This window comes from Amblyomma maculatum, chromosome 3, assembly GCF_055883805.1.
Source record: "Amblyomma maculatum isolate TAMU_Amacu chromosome 3, ASM5588380v1, whole genome shotgun sequence".
NCBI classification, from domain to species: Eukaryota; Metazoa; Arthropoda; class Arachnida; order Ixodida; family Ixodidae; genus Amblyomma; species Amblyomma maculatum.
Window position 1 is genome coordinate 163,732,920 of NC_139346.1, and position 15,918 is coordinate 163,748,837.

Below are 15,918 nucleotides of genomic sequence, written 5' to 3' on the forward strand. Positions count from 1 at the left end.
GAAATCAGCTGCAGCCGTGACCCGATGGTCCCGTTGCAGCGTCAGGCAGAAATGTTGGCGATGGTTCGAGCGAGCTCGAGCTCGCCCGTCGCCACTGCGATTTTGGCCAGGCCTGCTCACCGCAGCAGCCTACATCACGACAGGCGGATGGCGATAAAGAACAGGCAAATGAAGGTGCAGCGCTAATTTTAGTCGAGTCACATGATGTCATCTCGCCCCTTTACTCAAGCCTGCATGCTCATTCGTTTCTCGTGACGTTCGCTGATGGGAGAGAAGGAGGCCTTGTTAGAATGTCGGTGGTGTCGGCTCGCCGCTCTCGCTGCTACTGCACCGTCACGTGGGCCGGCTGTCTGACGCGGGCGAAGAAGCCATCGCAGGCATATCGGCCTGCCGCTTTAATGGGCCAAGAAGACACGGCCGCAGCTGATTTCGTTCGCTCAAACCACGACTGAGAGCACCACAATCGCGGCGCGCAAATGCACTAGTCACGTGGTATTATTTGTATTTCGCGGGCTTTCTTCTGAGCCCGGAAAAAAAAGATACACGTGAGACTTTCTTTATAGCAATCAATGGAATGGGGGTTTCTGAAGGTGCTCTACAACTTTCCAATTCACATTTCTGGTCTAAAGTCGATATTTAATAAAGTAGAGAAATTAACATAATTAGCTAATTAAGTAATTGCCAAACAAAAACAACTTTCCAATTCACATTTCTGGTCTAAGATGAATATTTCATAAATTAGAAAAATTAACATAATTAGCTAATTAAGTAATTGCAAAACAAAAAATTTCCTGTAGTGCGCAAGGCGACTGCCAGTTGTATGCAACTAGTTTTATTGACCTACCTAAAATATATTATTTTGTAACCCTTGGTTCAAGTTAGCTGGGACACCCGGTATATATATATACTTTTATTCTGCACAGGCTACTTATATTGACTCACAGTTAGGAATAAAAATGGTGCCTAGAAATACTTGCTTCACGTCATCCATATCGTGCCCTGATTATTTTCTACGCTCGTGATAATCATGATGGGATGCTGGTACCGGCAAATCATGCCTTATTGCGCCATAAAAAAAATAACTACTTTGATCTCAATATTTTGTGTCAAACAGTCAGCTGAGACTCCATCTTCAGCTATTCAATTTGTAACTAGTCGCTAAATTTATAATAACTGAAGACGTCACAGTCTGTGTTGGTGTGGTGTCTCATTGTTAAGATACAAGTTATTTCCCATACATGTTACGACTGCCACCTTCCAATGTCATGCGGGTTTTAAGCCTGATACTATTTGGTCCGAACACTGCATTCGATAGATAGTAAGGTTTAGCTCTTCAGGTGTAATCGACTTTAGATACAGCCTCTTATAAATAAGCTGAACGGATCGAAAGCCCCAGAGTTTACGAGGCGACGTTAAGAGCTCCTCTTGGTGGCATAAAGAATCGCACACATGAGCCAATCAGATATGAGGGGGAGTTTTATCCTTATCTACATATTCTCTTCTCAAGACCATGTCATTCTAGCGTATAGAGACTAGCTGCCGCAACCCATCATTTTAGACCTCCGCACGTATTGAGTTCATTAAAAGCTCCACTTGTCTTGAGCAGTCGCTTTCTCATCGTCGTAGAAATGCTTCCAGTGCAGTGTGTTCTTCATGGGAGAAAATAGGAAGAGCTAGGATGATGGGCGAATATGGAGGAATAGAGCAACATTTAATAGCCCAGCAATACATCGTGTTTCATCGTCACCATCTTTCATCAGGAAGATGGTGACGGTGACACACGAGGTATTGCTGAGCCGGAGTCGAAGCAAGTGAGCAGGAGCATCGTGATGGAGCATACGGAGGCTTTTCACGCGAGTAAAGCAAAATCTGTCACTTGCAGATTGCTGTGAAGAGTGGTGTGCACAAAGCTTGTACTGGCGCTAACCTGTTCCACTTTTTTTTCAACAGTCATCCACCAGATTGCGAGCACTGCAGCCTTCATTTTTGCAGACTTGTGTAGCTCGGAGTATAGAGATGGTCGGCTACTCTGTATTTGGCTGTCCAGGCTGGTTTTACTTGTTTAAAATCGTCTGCGCCATTTAACGACATTCTGATAAGCTGGACCATTTTCACAGCACACTTCCATAAGCTCGCCGTGTGTCTTCTTTGAATGGCGGCCCTTTAAACACTGAAAGCGAACCATTGGCAGTGTATCCCTATGGAAGTTGCTATTTTAGGTTTGGGTTCCTGGGGTTGTTGCGCGGTATAGTACAGAACAAACACTTTATATTTCGCTAAATGTAGAAAGACGCACGCTCATTTCGGTGCCTCTCGTGCCCTCGTATTATAGATCAATACCATAAAAAAATACTAACTCTATGTACGCCCCTCGTATGTTAAATCTGAATTGTATAACTGCCTACAACTCAAGTTTATTTCAGCGTAAGTTTGGCCCTAAATATCCCGTCCCATCTACGAAAACCACCCGGCAACAATGAGCTCATTAACTGAGGTTCAGCTTTGACATTTGAGTGTGAATCACTGAATGAGTAAAAGTTGCAATTGCTTCCTTGTTGTGTGCGCATTCGGAACGGCTTCATCGTTCGCAGCAAAGCAGCGTTTAGATTGCTTCGTCTAAGGCTTGCAGGTAACAGTTACATCTGTCATTGCACCTTCAAAAACTATCGATGTTTTAATAAAATCATAGAGATAAAAAGGTAAATCTATTTTTCTTTCTTTTTATACAGCAACAATCACTTTTTTTTTTTTTCTGGTCATTCAAGTAGCACGAGTAATAACGTTCGTGCGAACCGCTTACTCCTACAGAGACCCCAACCCACTGCTGTGCGCTCTTATCTTAGTGTGTTTTAACGAACATATCCTGCATTAGATAACTAGACGCTTATGTTCTGTCTTTCTCTCTCTCTCTCAGCACGAAACCCAAGATGAACTACGTAATAAAATAGCCCTTTTAGAAGACAACCTGAAGAGGAAAGATGCTGTGATATGTGACCTTCAAAGGAAATTGCTCATCAGGGTAAGTATCACAGTGAGCCGCGATGCTAATTAAAATGTGACTCTGGCGAATACAGCTCTAGTTTGAGGAACAACGTTTTAGCTAAATTTTAAAGCTGAAACTCGGGCACGTTCTGTGAGGTTCAATTAAATATTCGGCCTTTCAATATTAACTGACAGGTGACTGATATATGTTCTTGCTGTTTCTCGTACGGCGTTCACCGCCAGGAACAAGAACTCAGTCGCTTGGAGCGGGAAGTCAGCTACCTTGAAGAAGTTAGCAGCCTAAGTGACACCAGTTTGTCATGGTCAGACGAAGACGACCTCATGCTGACGGTAAGCTCAGTCCGTCATGTCCGATACGTGATCAATTTGTTTAGACCTGAAATATGTATGCGCAAAGCGTTTTGAGCACAGAGGATAGCGTTTTCCTGTTTCGAAGATCTCTTATTCTTATTAAACCTTAAGAATTGTTCAGCTAAAGTTATTACTGAATGAAGCAGGGTAGTATATTTTCGGAACATTCCGTAACGTCTGCGCAGGAATAAATTTCAAATTACCCGAGAGTTATTTAAATAAGCTAGGTTAACGATAGCAGTTTCACTGTTACTATATTAAATGCTTTCATTGATATTTATTTATTTGGTATAGTTTGATTTCAAGTAACGCTAAATTTGCGAAAGAATTTACTTTAATCACCCCTTTGCATTCAATTGAAAGCAGCTATACATATATATACAGCTCAAGTTTGTGAGTGCGAATTGCGCAATTGTCAATAGATTTCGTGCAGTGCACGTAGGTGTAAAGAAATTGAACTTTTCCCATGGTTCAATTACGCAATCATTTTCATTGGGAATTCACATTAGCTATCTACCACTTTTATTCATTTTGATATAGTTTTTTGTGGCTAAGAAATGTCGCAGATAGTGCGAAAAATTTATAACATGCTCTTAAACCGTCTCTAATTAGTCTAGCATAAAAACATTACATTGGACTTTCGGGAACAACACGTCATCCAACACGTCGCCAAGGTTCCAGTGCTAAAGGCAAGAATAAATTCTGAACGCGAACCTCAGACTAAATTTTTGTGCATGAATAAATATTACAGTGCATGATTTAAACAAAATGCCCACCACCTCTACCATAGATAGGAATTCACCATGTTACTTTCACCCTCCTGAATGACAACACACCTTCACAGAAAACGCCAAGTGAGCTTTCTTGGTTGCACATTGCTATAAGTGGTGCCCTCAGAAGCTTGAGGCCTAACGAACCAGCTACCGATTTCATAACTAAAAAGAAATTTTAAACGCCACAAGATTCAACGTAGGTGAGGAAACGAAGCACTAAGTGGCTGGTCACAAAGTTGACCGCCGCGTGTACATTTGCTGCCTCAACGCAGCTCTGCATTACACCTCACAGCACAACGTGATAAGGAATACGTTGTCAGCTTCTAGTTTAGTTTATCATGCACGCGGCAGTGTTTTGTTGTGCCTTGGGCCTCATGATTACAAGTAAACTCGAAGTCCAGATTCACACAACGTCCGCCAACCAAGAATGCTCACGGCAGATATGCATGTATCTAGGAGAGTTACATAGAAAACACTCATACTGCACGGAGTATTTCGCTTTTGCACCGACAACTGCATCGTCACACCACAGTCTAGTCTCGCATTTTGACATCCTTCTTATCCCACGTAAAGCTACACGCATGTAGGTGCCGAGTGGTAAATCTGGTGCATCAGGCTTTCCGTGATGGCAGCAATCAGACGAAGAGTCTGCCTGAAAACAAATGCCCATAATCCACTTCATTGCGCGTAGCGCTTACTGAACGTTATCAAGGCGTGATGGCTGTAGCCACTCAAGATGAGATGGTGGCGCCCTATGCAGATAGAAGGCAGATTTTTTGCTTACCGGGAAGTTCTACAAAAGGCTTTAAACAGTCAGCCTTTCTTATTTATGGAATTTCGTTGCTATATTGAGATGCTGTAGATGTTTTTCCTTGCTGGGTATATGACGCTTCAGCTAAAGACAGAGCTAAAAATGAAAACTAAAAGACAGAAGCGTAAAAACAGCGAGACTTTGTTCTTAAGCTCCTGACATTCTAGAGCTTTTAGACAGTACTCTTCCCCTCTGCTTCTGGTTTCTGGTAATCTAGACATTGACAAATCTCCTGGGAATCTAGAGACCTTAGATAGGAGGTTCTGATCACTATCCTAAACATCTACGTCACCAAAAAACAAACATCTATCCGGGAACAAGACTGGGCTAGCACTCTGTTCCAAATCATGGAATAGCCTTGGAATATTATAAAAACTCTGTACTACACTAAAGGTCAAAAATGAACCATGCAAATTTTATTGGCGGGTGAAATAAATCAGCGTATCTATTAAGTAATGGCACGGACAACAAAACAGTTCTCTATTGCCCAGTGACAGGGACATTTATGAATTCATTTAGTTGGGACTTGGGGGGCTGCGAATAACATGGGGTACCGTAACTATTTAAGGAAGACAAAGAAACCAGTACACGTTGTGTGTGTTTATATGCCACCTTTAAATAGTCACGATTAACAGCTACCATCTCTTAAAACTTCCATATAAGTAAACAGATGCCTTACCGTACAAACCCGCATAATCAGCCGTCATCATTGGCTTCCGCAAGAGCGAAACACAAGGAAGGGCATGAGGGGCAGCCCATCCTTTAAGCAGCTTACACCGCAGTACCAAGAGCGCTACAGTTGGCTGGCATTGGAGACGAGGCACCCATTAGCGTTGGCATTTAAAAAAAAAAAGAAACCAATGTGCATCTGCATAGAAAGAATGCAGAATAATGAAGGAGCACAAGTCGATGAAATCCCAACAGGCATGGGCGTCATTAATAATTATTAACGCTAGATGTACACCGCACAACCAATGTTATGTTTAGTGTGACGTACTGGATACGAACTTTCTCCAACAGTGTCTAACACACTCCTTCTTCTGCTTCTGCTGCTCCTGTTAATGATGGCGTGGATATTAATAGTTTCTTTCTGACATGTAGGAACAGAAGTAAGAGTTGAGGAAACCAAAACATCCTTAAAAGTGTGTGAGTCCTGAATCGGCAGCCTGCTGGTACGCTGTGCACTACCCCAAACTTCCCCTCCCCCCACCTCCCCCCATGACAGAACGAGTCCGTGGATAGTGCACGAGCCGATCCCCTCCTCGAAGAGGAGGAGGAAGAAGAGGAAGATGAAGACGGTGGGGGACGGGGCGGCGGTCCAGCCGGACGCCTGGCGGCCGCCCCCGGCGACAGCGCGCCCAGCGCCGCCGAGCACGTGTCAGCACGCGGAGGCCGGCCCTTCCTGTACTCGTGGCCCCGACCCAGCCTACCCAACGCGCGCTCGCACCACCGTCACCGCACGCCACACAGCTCGTCGTGGCATGAGCCTTCACTCTCGGCACTGGCCTCGGCCTCCGACTCCGCACTGTGTGGGGTACGTGGTTGGGGCGCCGATCACCCGCGCCGCCCCGCCGCACACCTTCGTGGTCTCGGCGCACTCCTGGAGGAGGAAGGCTGTCCGTTGGTTAATCGCTGTGCACGAGGCTTCGAAGCGACACTTCAAGGGTGTAGCTTGTTTTGCTTGCTAAGCCCTTGATATTCTCTAATGAACTCTAAATAACCATCTAATAAGAAGCAATTATAAAACTTAAACCACGGTCTTCACAGGCAACAAAAATAACGCAAAATAACTGCTTCTCCACTTCGCATGGGCATTATATAGGCATTATAAACATAAAACTTAAATGTGGTGGGGTCATCTATAAACCACTACAGGCTAAATGACTAGTTAGTCAAGGACCTCCAGCCTAAAAACGAAAGTGACCGCCCTGGTGTATGCTAGTTTAACGTGGTGATAAGCTCGAGCATATACGATAGAATCACTTACGCAACTTTCGTTCTCTTGGAGTGCGCCAATTTTCCACAGTGAAAAAAAAAACAAAAAAAAAAAACGCCCTGCCCTTGTTGTGCCCTGCTCTCACCTACCCACATGTATGTCCTTGGAGCCTTTCAGTTTGCACATAGCGGTATAGACAACTAGATGTTTCTGTTAAAGTCAACGTGTGTTTGTGCCTCAGGTCTCGAGTTTCTTCAGCTTCCCAAGCTCATAATCATAGGGTATGGCAGCCAATCCGCGACCTCGTCTAAGGCACGAATTCGGGCCTCATTCTGGTAACGAAGCCTTAAGGTGCTGCCTTCTAACAGCAGCCTTCTACACTATAGTAGGCACCGTTTGTGAACTGGCCCGTGCTTTTACAATTTATGTTCTGTAGCAGACGTGATTTGCGTAAGCTGTTCAGGAACGCGTCAAACGATCTTGCAATTGCTTTTACCATCTGACTGCTCTCTTTTAGTCGCGTACTCCTCTGCGCTAAAAGACGATATACTGTGCGAAGGGGACGATTGACCAATTTCCTGCGCTGTTCTGCGCAGACGCCCTAGATGTGTTTACGGCTTGCGCATCGGTGCAGTACCGTTACCGTTATGCGCCATCCCTGATCTCAGTATTTTCAATGTGTGGCAATGTACCAGGCACTATTCCCTTTCTGAACTAAGCTAAGCCAAACAGGGCCTGCGTGCCTATGCCCTTAAACAAATGATCTCTTGGAAAACAGCAAGCCAGAAAGCGAAAAAACAAGACCAATTTTCCTTCTACCAGTGCGTAATAGAGGGGAAAAATTCATAGGAGCGCTGAATTTTGTTATTTTTGTCAGTGCGATAGTGCTAGAAGTTGTTGGTGACTTTACATTGTATTTTATGTAATCTTTTCCGGATTGTTTGAGGGCTCTTACGCGTCCGTATGCGCGAAACCAAATATCCCTTTGGGTCATCTAACTGAATGTTAAGTATTTGTGCAAATGTGTCTAGATATGACAACGTAGGTGCGATACAAAGTCGCCGAAACTTATGCAGTTGTCCCCTGCGGTCTGGTCCTTCATATAGCCTATGTCCGAAATATTTGAGCGACGCCGCATTTTTTTTTTTTTTTTTCGATGAGGCTTCTGGTGTCCTCGCATTGAAAATGATGGCTAGTACGATCTACCCACTGGCTCTTGGACTCGAGATCAAACCAGGCCACGGTCAAAGCCCACGCAATCTTAATCTCGTGATCATAGACACCGTAGCCTCCTCTAAGCTTAGGATGATAATTCTGTCTTATCACTTACACCTAAAAATAAGCACTCATTTGCACGCCGAAGGTTTTTTTTTTTTTGTTTGTTTTTGTTTTTGTTTTCTGTCAGCAAGAAAGAGGTCCGTGCCAATCAGATGTTCTTCAGTCCTGCAACTCATTGGGAAAAGAAAAGCAGCAAACGTATAGCCCTGGCTAGTGGGCGCAGTTAAGCTGGTAGTGATGATGATGAGTTTCCAAAAGCGGAAGCGCACTGCAGCTTTAGGAGCTTAGTTTTAAGAACGATGTGCATTGGTAAATACAGCTTTCAAGACTTCCCAATACAGCGTAAAAACTGTTAATTATTTGTTTTTAATAGCCTTGTCGCGTGACCACTTTGGATCTTCATTCATGACTTCAATGCTCAGTCAGCTCAGTGAAGATCTGAGGCTGTCACACGGCCACTTTTTAAGCGCAACAGAGCCTAACATACTGCTTCACTTAATCACGATCCTCCAAGCAGGCTTAACGTTTTCAAGCACAATCAAATGGAGGCTCAGAAACTCTTACCCTAACTGCTCCCCGCGATGGTGCAGTGTTTAATGACGCCCGAATGCTGCACCCAAGCATACAGGATCGAATCCCAGCTGCGGTGGCCGCTTTTCGACGGAGGTTAAAAGCAAGGCGCCCCTATGCTGTGCGATGTCAGCGCTCCTTAAAGAAGATCAGGTGGTCTAAACTTCCAGAACCCACCACCTCTCATAGCCTAAGTCGTTATTTGGCGTTAAACCTCATAAAACAAGCCGAAAAACTCCTGACCTAACTGGACTATATAAAATCAAGAGAGTTAAGGAAACAAAAGTACAAATGTTAACGTAAAATCCTCAAAGAGCGTAATAAGCTTTTCTAGCGCATTATGCCCGCTTATACGCAGCCATATTATTTATAAATAACATTAGCACAACGCTCCAAAGTCGTCGCCATCCTTCGACGCGGACGCTGCGGCAACTTCCTTTGCATTTACTCGCGCTGTTAAGGAAGCAACGCCGCGAACAAAAGGAGCCTTTTATGAACTGTAACTGTCACAGTGTCCTAAACTGTAAAGCAGGAACGAATCTTTTGTTCTTATTGACTGCTCACAGAACCGGTTCGATGACTTGCAATGCCGGAACCCGGAAATTGCAGAAGAATTGCGCACACTGGCTTTGACCGCATGACCGCATAGTGTTGCTTGACGTTAACATGGTACCGATCATCGTGGTATCAATATTTGCGCAACACTTGGCGACGCACAATGCGCATGAGATCAAATCCTCAATGAGCATTGAAAACGCCCTCATTGCACGCGATGTTTCGACCGTGCTAAAATAGCCGGATGCAGGTCGAGTTTAGTTAGCATCGAAAGTGGCCGTGTGACAGGGGTATGAACGGTTGCTGTCGACGACGCATTCTTTATCAACACCCGTGGTATATACATAGTACTGAGCCGACTGTAACGATCACGTGATTCACAGGCGCCATTAGAATGGTCTGCTAGCCCCCTTCGTCCTCCTTAGCTGCATGCTGTCAAGAAACGTGTACATAGCCCGGTGATCGGAGGCGCATTCTCAAAACTGGGCCAATGTAGCGCTCGCCTTTCCCAATCGACCTCGTAGTGTAGATGTAGAGCCAATACTCCTGCATAGGTAGCACAGATCGCCAAGCCATACCTAAAGCAATCTTGCGTAAGCTGCTTTTTGACCGGACGCAAAGCTGGTAAGTAACCGACTTTGGAAAATATTTCACCCAGGTATCGTGTGACCTATCATTTTATCATTTACTGTCTAATTTGACCTGAAGTTACTTATCATGTAGTTCATGAATAACTACACGAATGCAGGCCCTCACAGTCATTAGAGGCGGTGTATTTGCTTTCATTATACAAAAGCATGTAAATGGCTTGACCACAGGAATATCTTGCTCGTTGCAAGAGTGAAAAGCTTTGTGCGTCGAGTTCAGGCATTTCTCGCCTTGCCGAGATAAAGGAGAAGGGTTTGCTTGCCAAGTGTGCTTGTGTCCTGAACTTACCCGAAACCAATGACAAGGAGGAGCCTTCACGAGAAATTAGAGCTACCTCCTGCATTTCCTATACGCCCATAAAAATTGATGCATAACATTTCTCGTCTCACGAAGTAAACAGCTGGAATAAGGCTTGCGTAATCTTCTAGAGACCTGTGAAGAAGCACTTCTAATATATGGCAGCTAGAACTATCGTAAAATACGCAAAAGTTTGACGTCAGTTTTAGCGAATGCTACCTCCTCTATATTAGCCTTTCCTTGCATACCGTTTTCACAGAACTTTTTCGTCGTAATAACGGTGCCTATTCTCCATGCATGTTAAAATGTTTGGTATATCCCGCTTCGTACACCAAACGATAGCTCTCAGAGTACCGAACGCTTTCACTCCTCAGCAGACGCCTCTGCACAGATGGGGTAAGCTATAATGCCTTAGTGGCATGCTGTTATAACAGCATGTCACTAAGTCATCATGGCTTCCTTAATGCTAGCAGCAGCAAAGTGCAGAGATTGAAATTGTCGCGTATTTGTTTTTTATTTCGCGTGAGCTTTGTTCCTAACTTAACAGTTCCGCTTCAAAGCGCAGCGGGTCGCCTTTATTGATTCGCTGCCTTGCGTCCGTGGGCAGGTGGCGGCTGCCAGGCTAAAGCCCGAAGACCTGTGGAAGCTCGAGTTTCCTGCCAGCCAGGACCATTCCAAGACGGCCAGCGTCGACCTGAGCCTCAGCATGAGCAAGATGAGCAGCGGAGGCAGCTGCACCACGCTTCCCGATCTCGCGGTGCCATTCAGCCCACCCGTGAGGTCAGGCAGCGCCACATCGCCGCTGCTCACCTACCCGCGGCCCCCGACGTCGACCAACTCGGACGACTGGGAGGTTCAGATGCTGGTCGAAGAGTTCGAGAAAAAAGTCCAGGAGGAGCAACAGGGTGGTGGTAGCCGCCGCCACTCGAGCTATGATCCTCTGTCCTGGAATCGAGCACTATCCATGAACCTGCCGCACAGCACTGAACCACACGCCCGCCACACGACCTCCACTTCATCGCCCTTCAGCTCTCAGGATGACGGGCGCAGGCGGCGCCTGCGACGGAAGCACAGCCTCCGAGATGACCGCCTTCTGCGCAGCCTGGCTGCCGGGCGGCAGGCCGGCACCGCGGCGGCAACGGACGCCAGACCCAAGCTGACCCGGTTCGCCTCCCTGGATATGCCTCGGTACCACCGGCAGCAGAAACTCCTGTTGCAGAACCACTACGGGGACGAATCCGGTGACGGCGGGGGATTTCCTGAGAGCAGCTCCAGCGACCACCTCAGGTCTAGCACGTCCCGAGCCGCTCTCAAGCGGCGCGCCTTCTGGCAGTCCAGGCAGCGCCATAACACCTTCTTCGCTGGACAGCCGCTGGGAAACGACAAGCAGAAGTTGCTGGGCGCCTGGAGAAGCCTCGATGAAGAATGCGAGCCGGAGGACGACCACCTTCGACTCGAAGAGACGTCCTTCTCCAACGAGTGCCTCTGGCAACCCCCTCCCCCTGCCGCTCAGCGCGCGCAAACGACCACCACCAGCAGCGGCGGCGGCAGCGCAGTGCTCAAAAAGCAGGCGTCCACCTCTTCGGTGTCGTCCTACTCGCATATTGCGGGCTGGCCGTCCACTCCGTGCCTGCCCACTATCAAGGAAGACATCGGGCCGGGCGCTTCCGGTGGCGTCGGCTTGGCGCACACCGACGCTGCCAGGGCACCCCTCAAGCTCTCTTCCAGTGGCTCGAGGAGCTACAGCGAAAACTGCCTCGCCGACGCAGACGTGACCTCCTCGACACCACACCTGTCCCTAACGAGACGAAGCTCATCGAGCGGCGCCGGAGGCACATCGTCTTCGGGGTCCTCTACCGAAACGACGATACAGGAGTCGGCGTCTACCCTACAACAAAAGCAACAGCAGCAGCAGCAGCAACAGCAATGCATTACTTCTCCGCGGACGACAGTGGCAATGACCGAGACGATCGCGAGATCGACGGGAGGACTGACGACCGTTTCGGCGGTGCAGGGCAAGGCAGACAGCGTAGCGATATCTATACCTGACACGGAACCCATCTGGAGTTTGCCCTAGTGCTATGAGAAAACACACACACTCAGTCTCACTATAGAGAGAGTATGTAGTGCCTTCCTCGGTTCGGCAATCACTCCTAGAGAACGCTAGTGGGAACCAGCAGACAAGTGCATGCACGGCCTTTGATTGAGTGTGCTTCGTCGTTCAGGGCTTAGTGGTCATGCGCATTGTTGTGTTGCTTAGACCTGGTCGATGTTCGGGTCTACTTACGGGCGAGCTGAGTTACTTGTTAAAGCTGTTGTCATCATTATTATTTTACTAGAAATGCGTCTCTTTGGGCATTGCAGCGCTTTCGCCAGGCTCCAGTGATCATTTCGCTTGTTCGAACTCTTTTCACTACCTGTGCATTTATAAGGGGAAACGTTGAAGCGTGTACTTGATAGGGAGATTAACTGGAACGGACCATCTAGGCAATCTTCATAATCTAAGCAACGAAAGCTCAAGAGATGATATTGTAAGTGTGGAAGATTGCGCTGTGTGCTAGCTGCCGAGCTTCGCAAACGTGTGCTGAATCTTTAGCTCTGTATTGTATGATGTTGCGCTGCGTATTTTCAGAAAGCACAGGTTTGCGCCCCATGGCGCAGCTTGCATTGTATGTACAGTATACAGCTATTTGCGAAGGCGATTTTATGCTGCGTTCACCGTGCAGTTCCAGTCTACCGCAAATTGCAAAGCGGACACAGTGCGTTCCGCTAGCGCATGCCGAAGGTATTTGTTTTTAGATTATAACTCTGCCCTTTCTTTATCTCTCTCTTACACTTTACTTCGTCGGCCCTCTAGCACATCTCATTGGCGCTTGCGTTATACAGGTGGTGCTTGTCAGTAAAAACGACCTTAGTTGTCAACTTTGCATAAATGCGTAAACTGTAGCCAACATAACGTGCGCATTTGTATATCAGCAAGTTCTCTTAAGAACAGCGTGTACCATTGAAGGGCATACACATGGTAGGGTAGCGGTAATGTAACACCATTCAGCACACCGCCAGCTTTTAATGGGCTACAGCTAGTAAGCACACGTGTACTATAAAGAGATACTTCTGTGCTCCACATTAGACGGTAGACGTCCGTTTGAAGTTAAACTTTCCACAAAAAGCTTAAGTCGCTTTGTTCCATACAACCATTACTGGTGTGGTCGGTTTTAGTACCCGCTGAACATACGGTGTTCGGGGTTGAGCAGAAATTAGAATACAGTAAATAGTTCTTGGCGTTGTGACGATGTTCGAGCAACGTTGCCTCTTATGATCCGTTCCGCAAATTGTTCCCACCATTACGGGCGGTAAGGGCGATTTGAGCCAATAACAATGGCGTAAACTGGATGGCTACGCTCCCGCGCTCCTGTCGTCGACGGCGGCATAAGTGGATAGGTGCACAGGCCTGCTATGCGCATCATACTGTCGATCTGCACCGCCCTTATCTGTCGTGTAGGGCTGGAAAAAGTTATGAAACGGAGTATAGCAAAATCTTGGCTCTATAGGCTGGAACCTGACCTACGATCTTTCTGTTAAAACTTTGAAGATGTTCATGATCTATGCTGCTCAGTACCACAAGAGTTTCTCAAAGCATCTTCCTGCGTTTTATCACGCCGAGGCGCACAACTTTTGACAATCTCGTCCACTTAACCGTGAAAGAACGTAACGTCCGCAGCTCGTATGCAAGTGGTCGACTGTGTATTAGGATCTAGCTTGCGTTAATGCCCCTGTACCCCAGCTGACGGTAAGAAAGATGGTCGTGACGCAGTAAAACTGGCATATTGTTTGAGACCGTGAGAGTACCTCTCTCTTTCTTCCTCTCTCAATCTTTCTGCATTTACTGATGAGCTCGTGAATTCTCCAGAGATAACGGACAGCATCCTAACCTTCCTGCGGCATTGTGTAACCAAAGCGCGACGCCGCAACGTTTCGTCGGTTTAGGGATTAGTCACTGAACAGCTCTTGAGGCTGTTTCTCTAAGAAAACGCATACATCAGTATTTTAACGCACAGCAATAACGTTGTCAGGCTGCGCGCGCCCCTATCAAGTATATTTGACAGATTCGCTCAACTTCATATATTGAAATTGACAGTAAGATTGTCTACCAGCTCTTAATTCCGGAGTCGGTTTCTCTTTCTCGTTCGCATAAAATCAGGCCGTTCGTTTGACTTTATGCTATCTGGAGACAGACGGTAATAGAGTTAGTGCCGAATGACTTTGACCGCCACAGTGCGGGCTGATAATTCATTCCCGTGAAACGTCAGATTCAAGCCTAATATTTGATGAAAAACAAAGGGCATTCAACTATATTATTAAGCAAGTTGCGTATTTAGTTCGGGCTGCTTGTCTGTGAGATACACAAGGGCCGCTTCATTATGATCATGTATACCTCCAGCCTGAGCATTTAAAAGGGAACACGGTGAATTTAAAGATTCGGCGTCTTTACGCAGTCATGAGCAGTCTTTGTCGTCAAAGATTTTTACAGTGCCAAATTTTCTTTTTTGTCATTCAGTGTGGCTTATTTTACATCGTCAGGGATAAAAAAAACTCCCAGGGATGCGATTAACTGTTGTTTTTATCCTCACGAGAGTTTGGATTTCCAAATGGGCTAGGCATTCCCACTGCACGCTTTAAAAATAAACTCTTGAGGCTACGTCATTTGAAAAATACTGTACCGCCAACTGAGTAATCCGATCTTAACAGGCAAGATACCTGTGTATCTCACCTTCCTTCCTCTAATTGGTTTGCACGAACATGACAGCTTTCTGGAAGCCGCATCCCAAACCATACAAGCTGCTTCATAAGAAAAACACAATGGCGAAACGTTAGACGTCGCACTTTGGTAGTTCGTGTATGTGTGCGTAGCTGAATAGCGAGTGTAACCATAACCTCCGTCATAACGTGTATTAGCCGCCGCCGAGTGCTCCCGTATAACGCTTAGGATCACTTTAGAGTCACCACAAGTACAAAACGTGCATGTGAAGTTCGGTTCACCTGTCTCTTGCATGCAGACACTCCCGTTCCCTGTCTTATTCTAGGACGTTTCCTTTCCTTGCTTTAGCGAGTCGTTATCAGCCTTGCTTTTGCTGCGTTGTGCAGTCTATGCGTATGCTAGTGACGATGATTAAATTTTTTCTATTTTTGCAGCTTTCAATTGTAGGCACATAAATGCTTGTTGCCTTATCAGTTCTTTTTGTAGCAGTGGAAATATAGACGTCAGCTGGAGTGAGACTTAAAACGAAAAGCTCATAAATATTAAATTGTTATAGTGTGTGTCGCTCTCCCTGAAAAGCGGAAGTCAAAGTCAGTGCGCACTGTAAACAAAATCGCACCCTTAAAGGTTCATTTCGGGGTCTATAAATGACGAACTTCAGAAAGGGTGTATCAGCACATCAAAGCACCCTTTCTGGAGGGTGTGAGTTGCAGACATGGAAATGCACATTTCAGCGTGCCATTTTGTTTACGGTGCTGCAGCTGTTCAGTTTGTTGTGCAAAAGTGTTACTATTTCTTCTGTTTCTTTTTAACTAAGCAGCCAATTATTGCGAAGTTTGAAAAGTATAAGTAACGGCAGCTATACGACGGGAAATACGATACAGCACAGTTAGAATGGCCCACCATCGGTTATAGGCATTTGGTTCACGCAAATTCA

General features: G+C 46.2%; 1 protein-coding gene across 1 annotated transcript in view; it reads left to right on the forward strand.

Annotated features, from left to right (window-relative positions):
- LOC146196695 (uncharacterized) overlaps positions 1 to 15,613 on the forward strand; it is a 68,292-nt gene extending 52,679 nt beyond the window's left edge. The window contains exons 16-19 of the mRNA XM_084598465.1: positions 2,915 to 3,019; positions 3,226 to 3,333; positions 6,164 to 6,472; positions 10,830 to 15,613. Coding sequence (XP_084454591.1) covers positions 2,915 to 3,019; positions 3,226 to 3,333; positions 6,164 to 6,472; positions 10,830 to 12,299 — 1,992 coding nt within the window. The 3' untranslated portion in view covers positions 12,300 to 15,613. The remainder of the gene's footprint in view (positions 1 to 2,914; positions 3,020 to 3,225; positions 3,334 to 6,163; positions 6,473 to 10,829) is intronic.
- Positions 15,614 to 15,918: the final 305 nt, after the last annotated feature.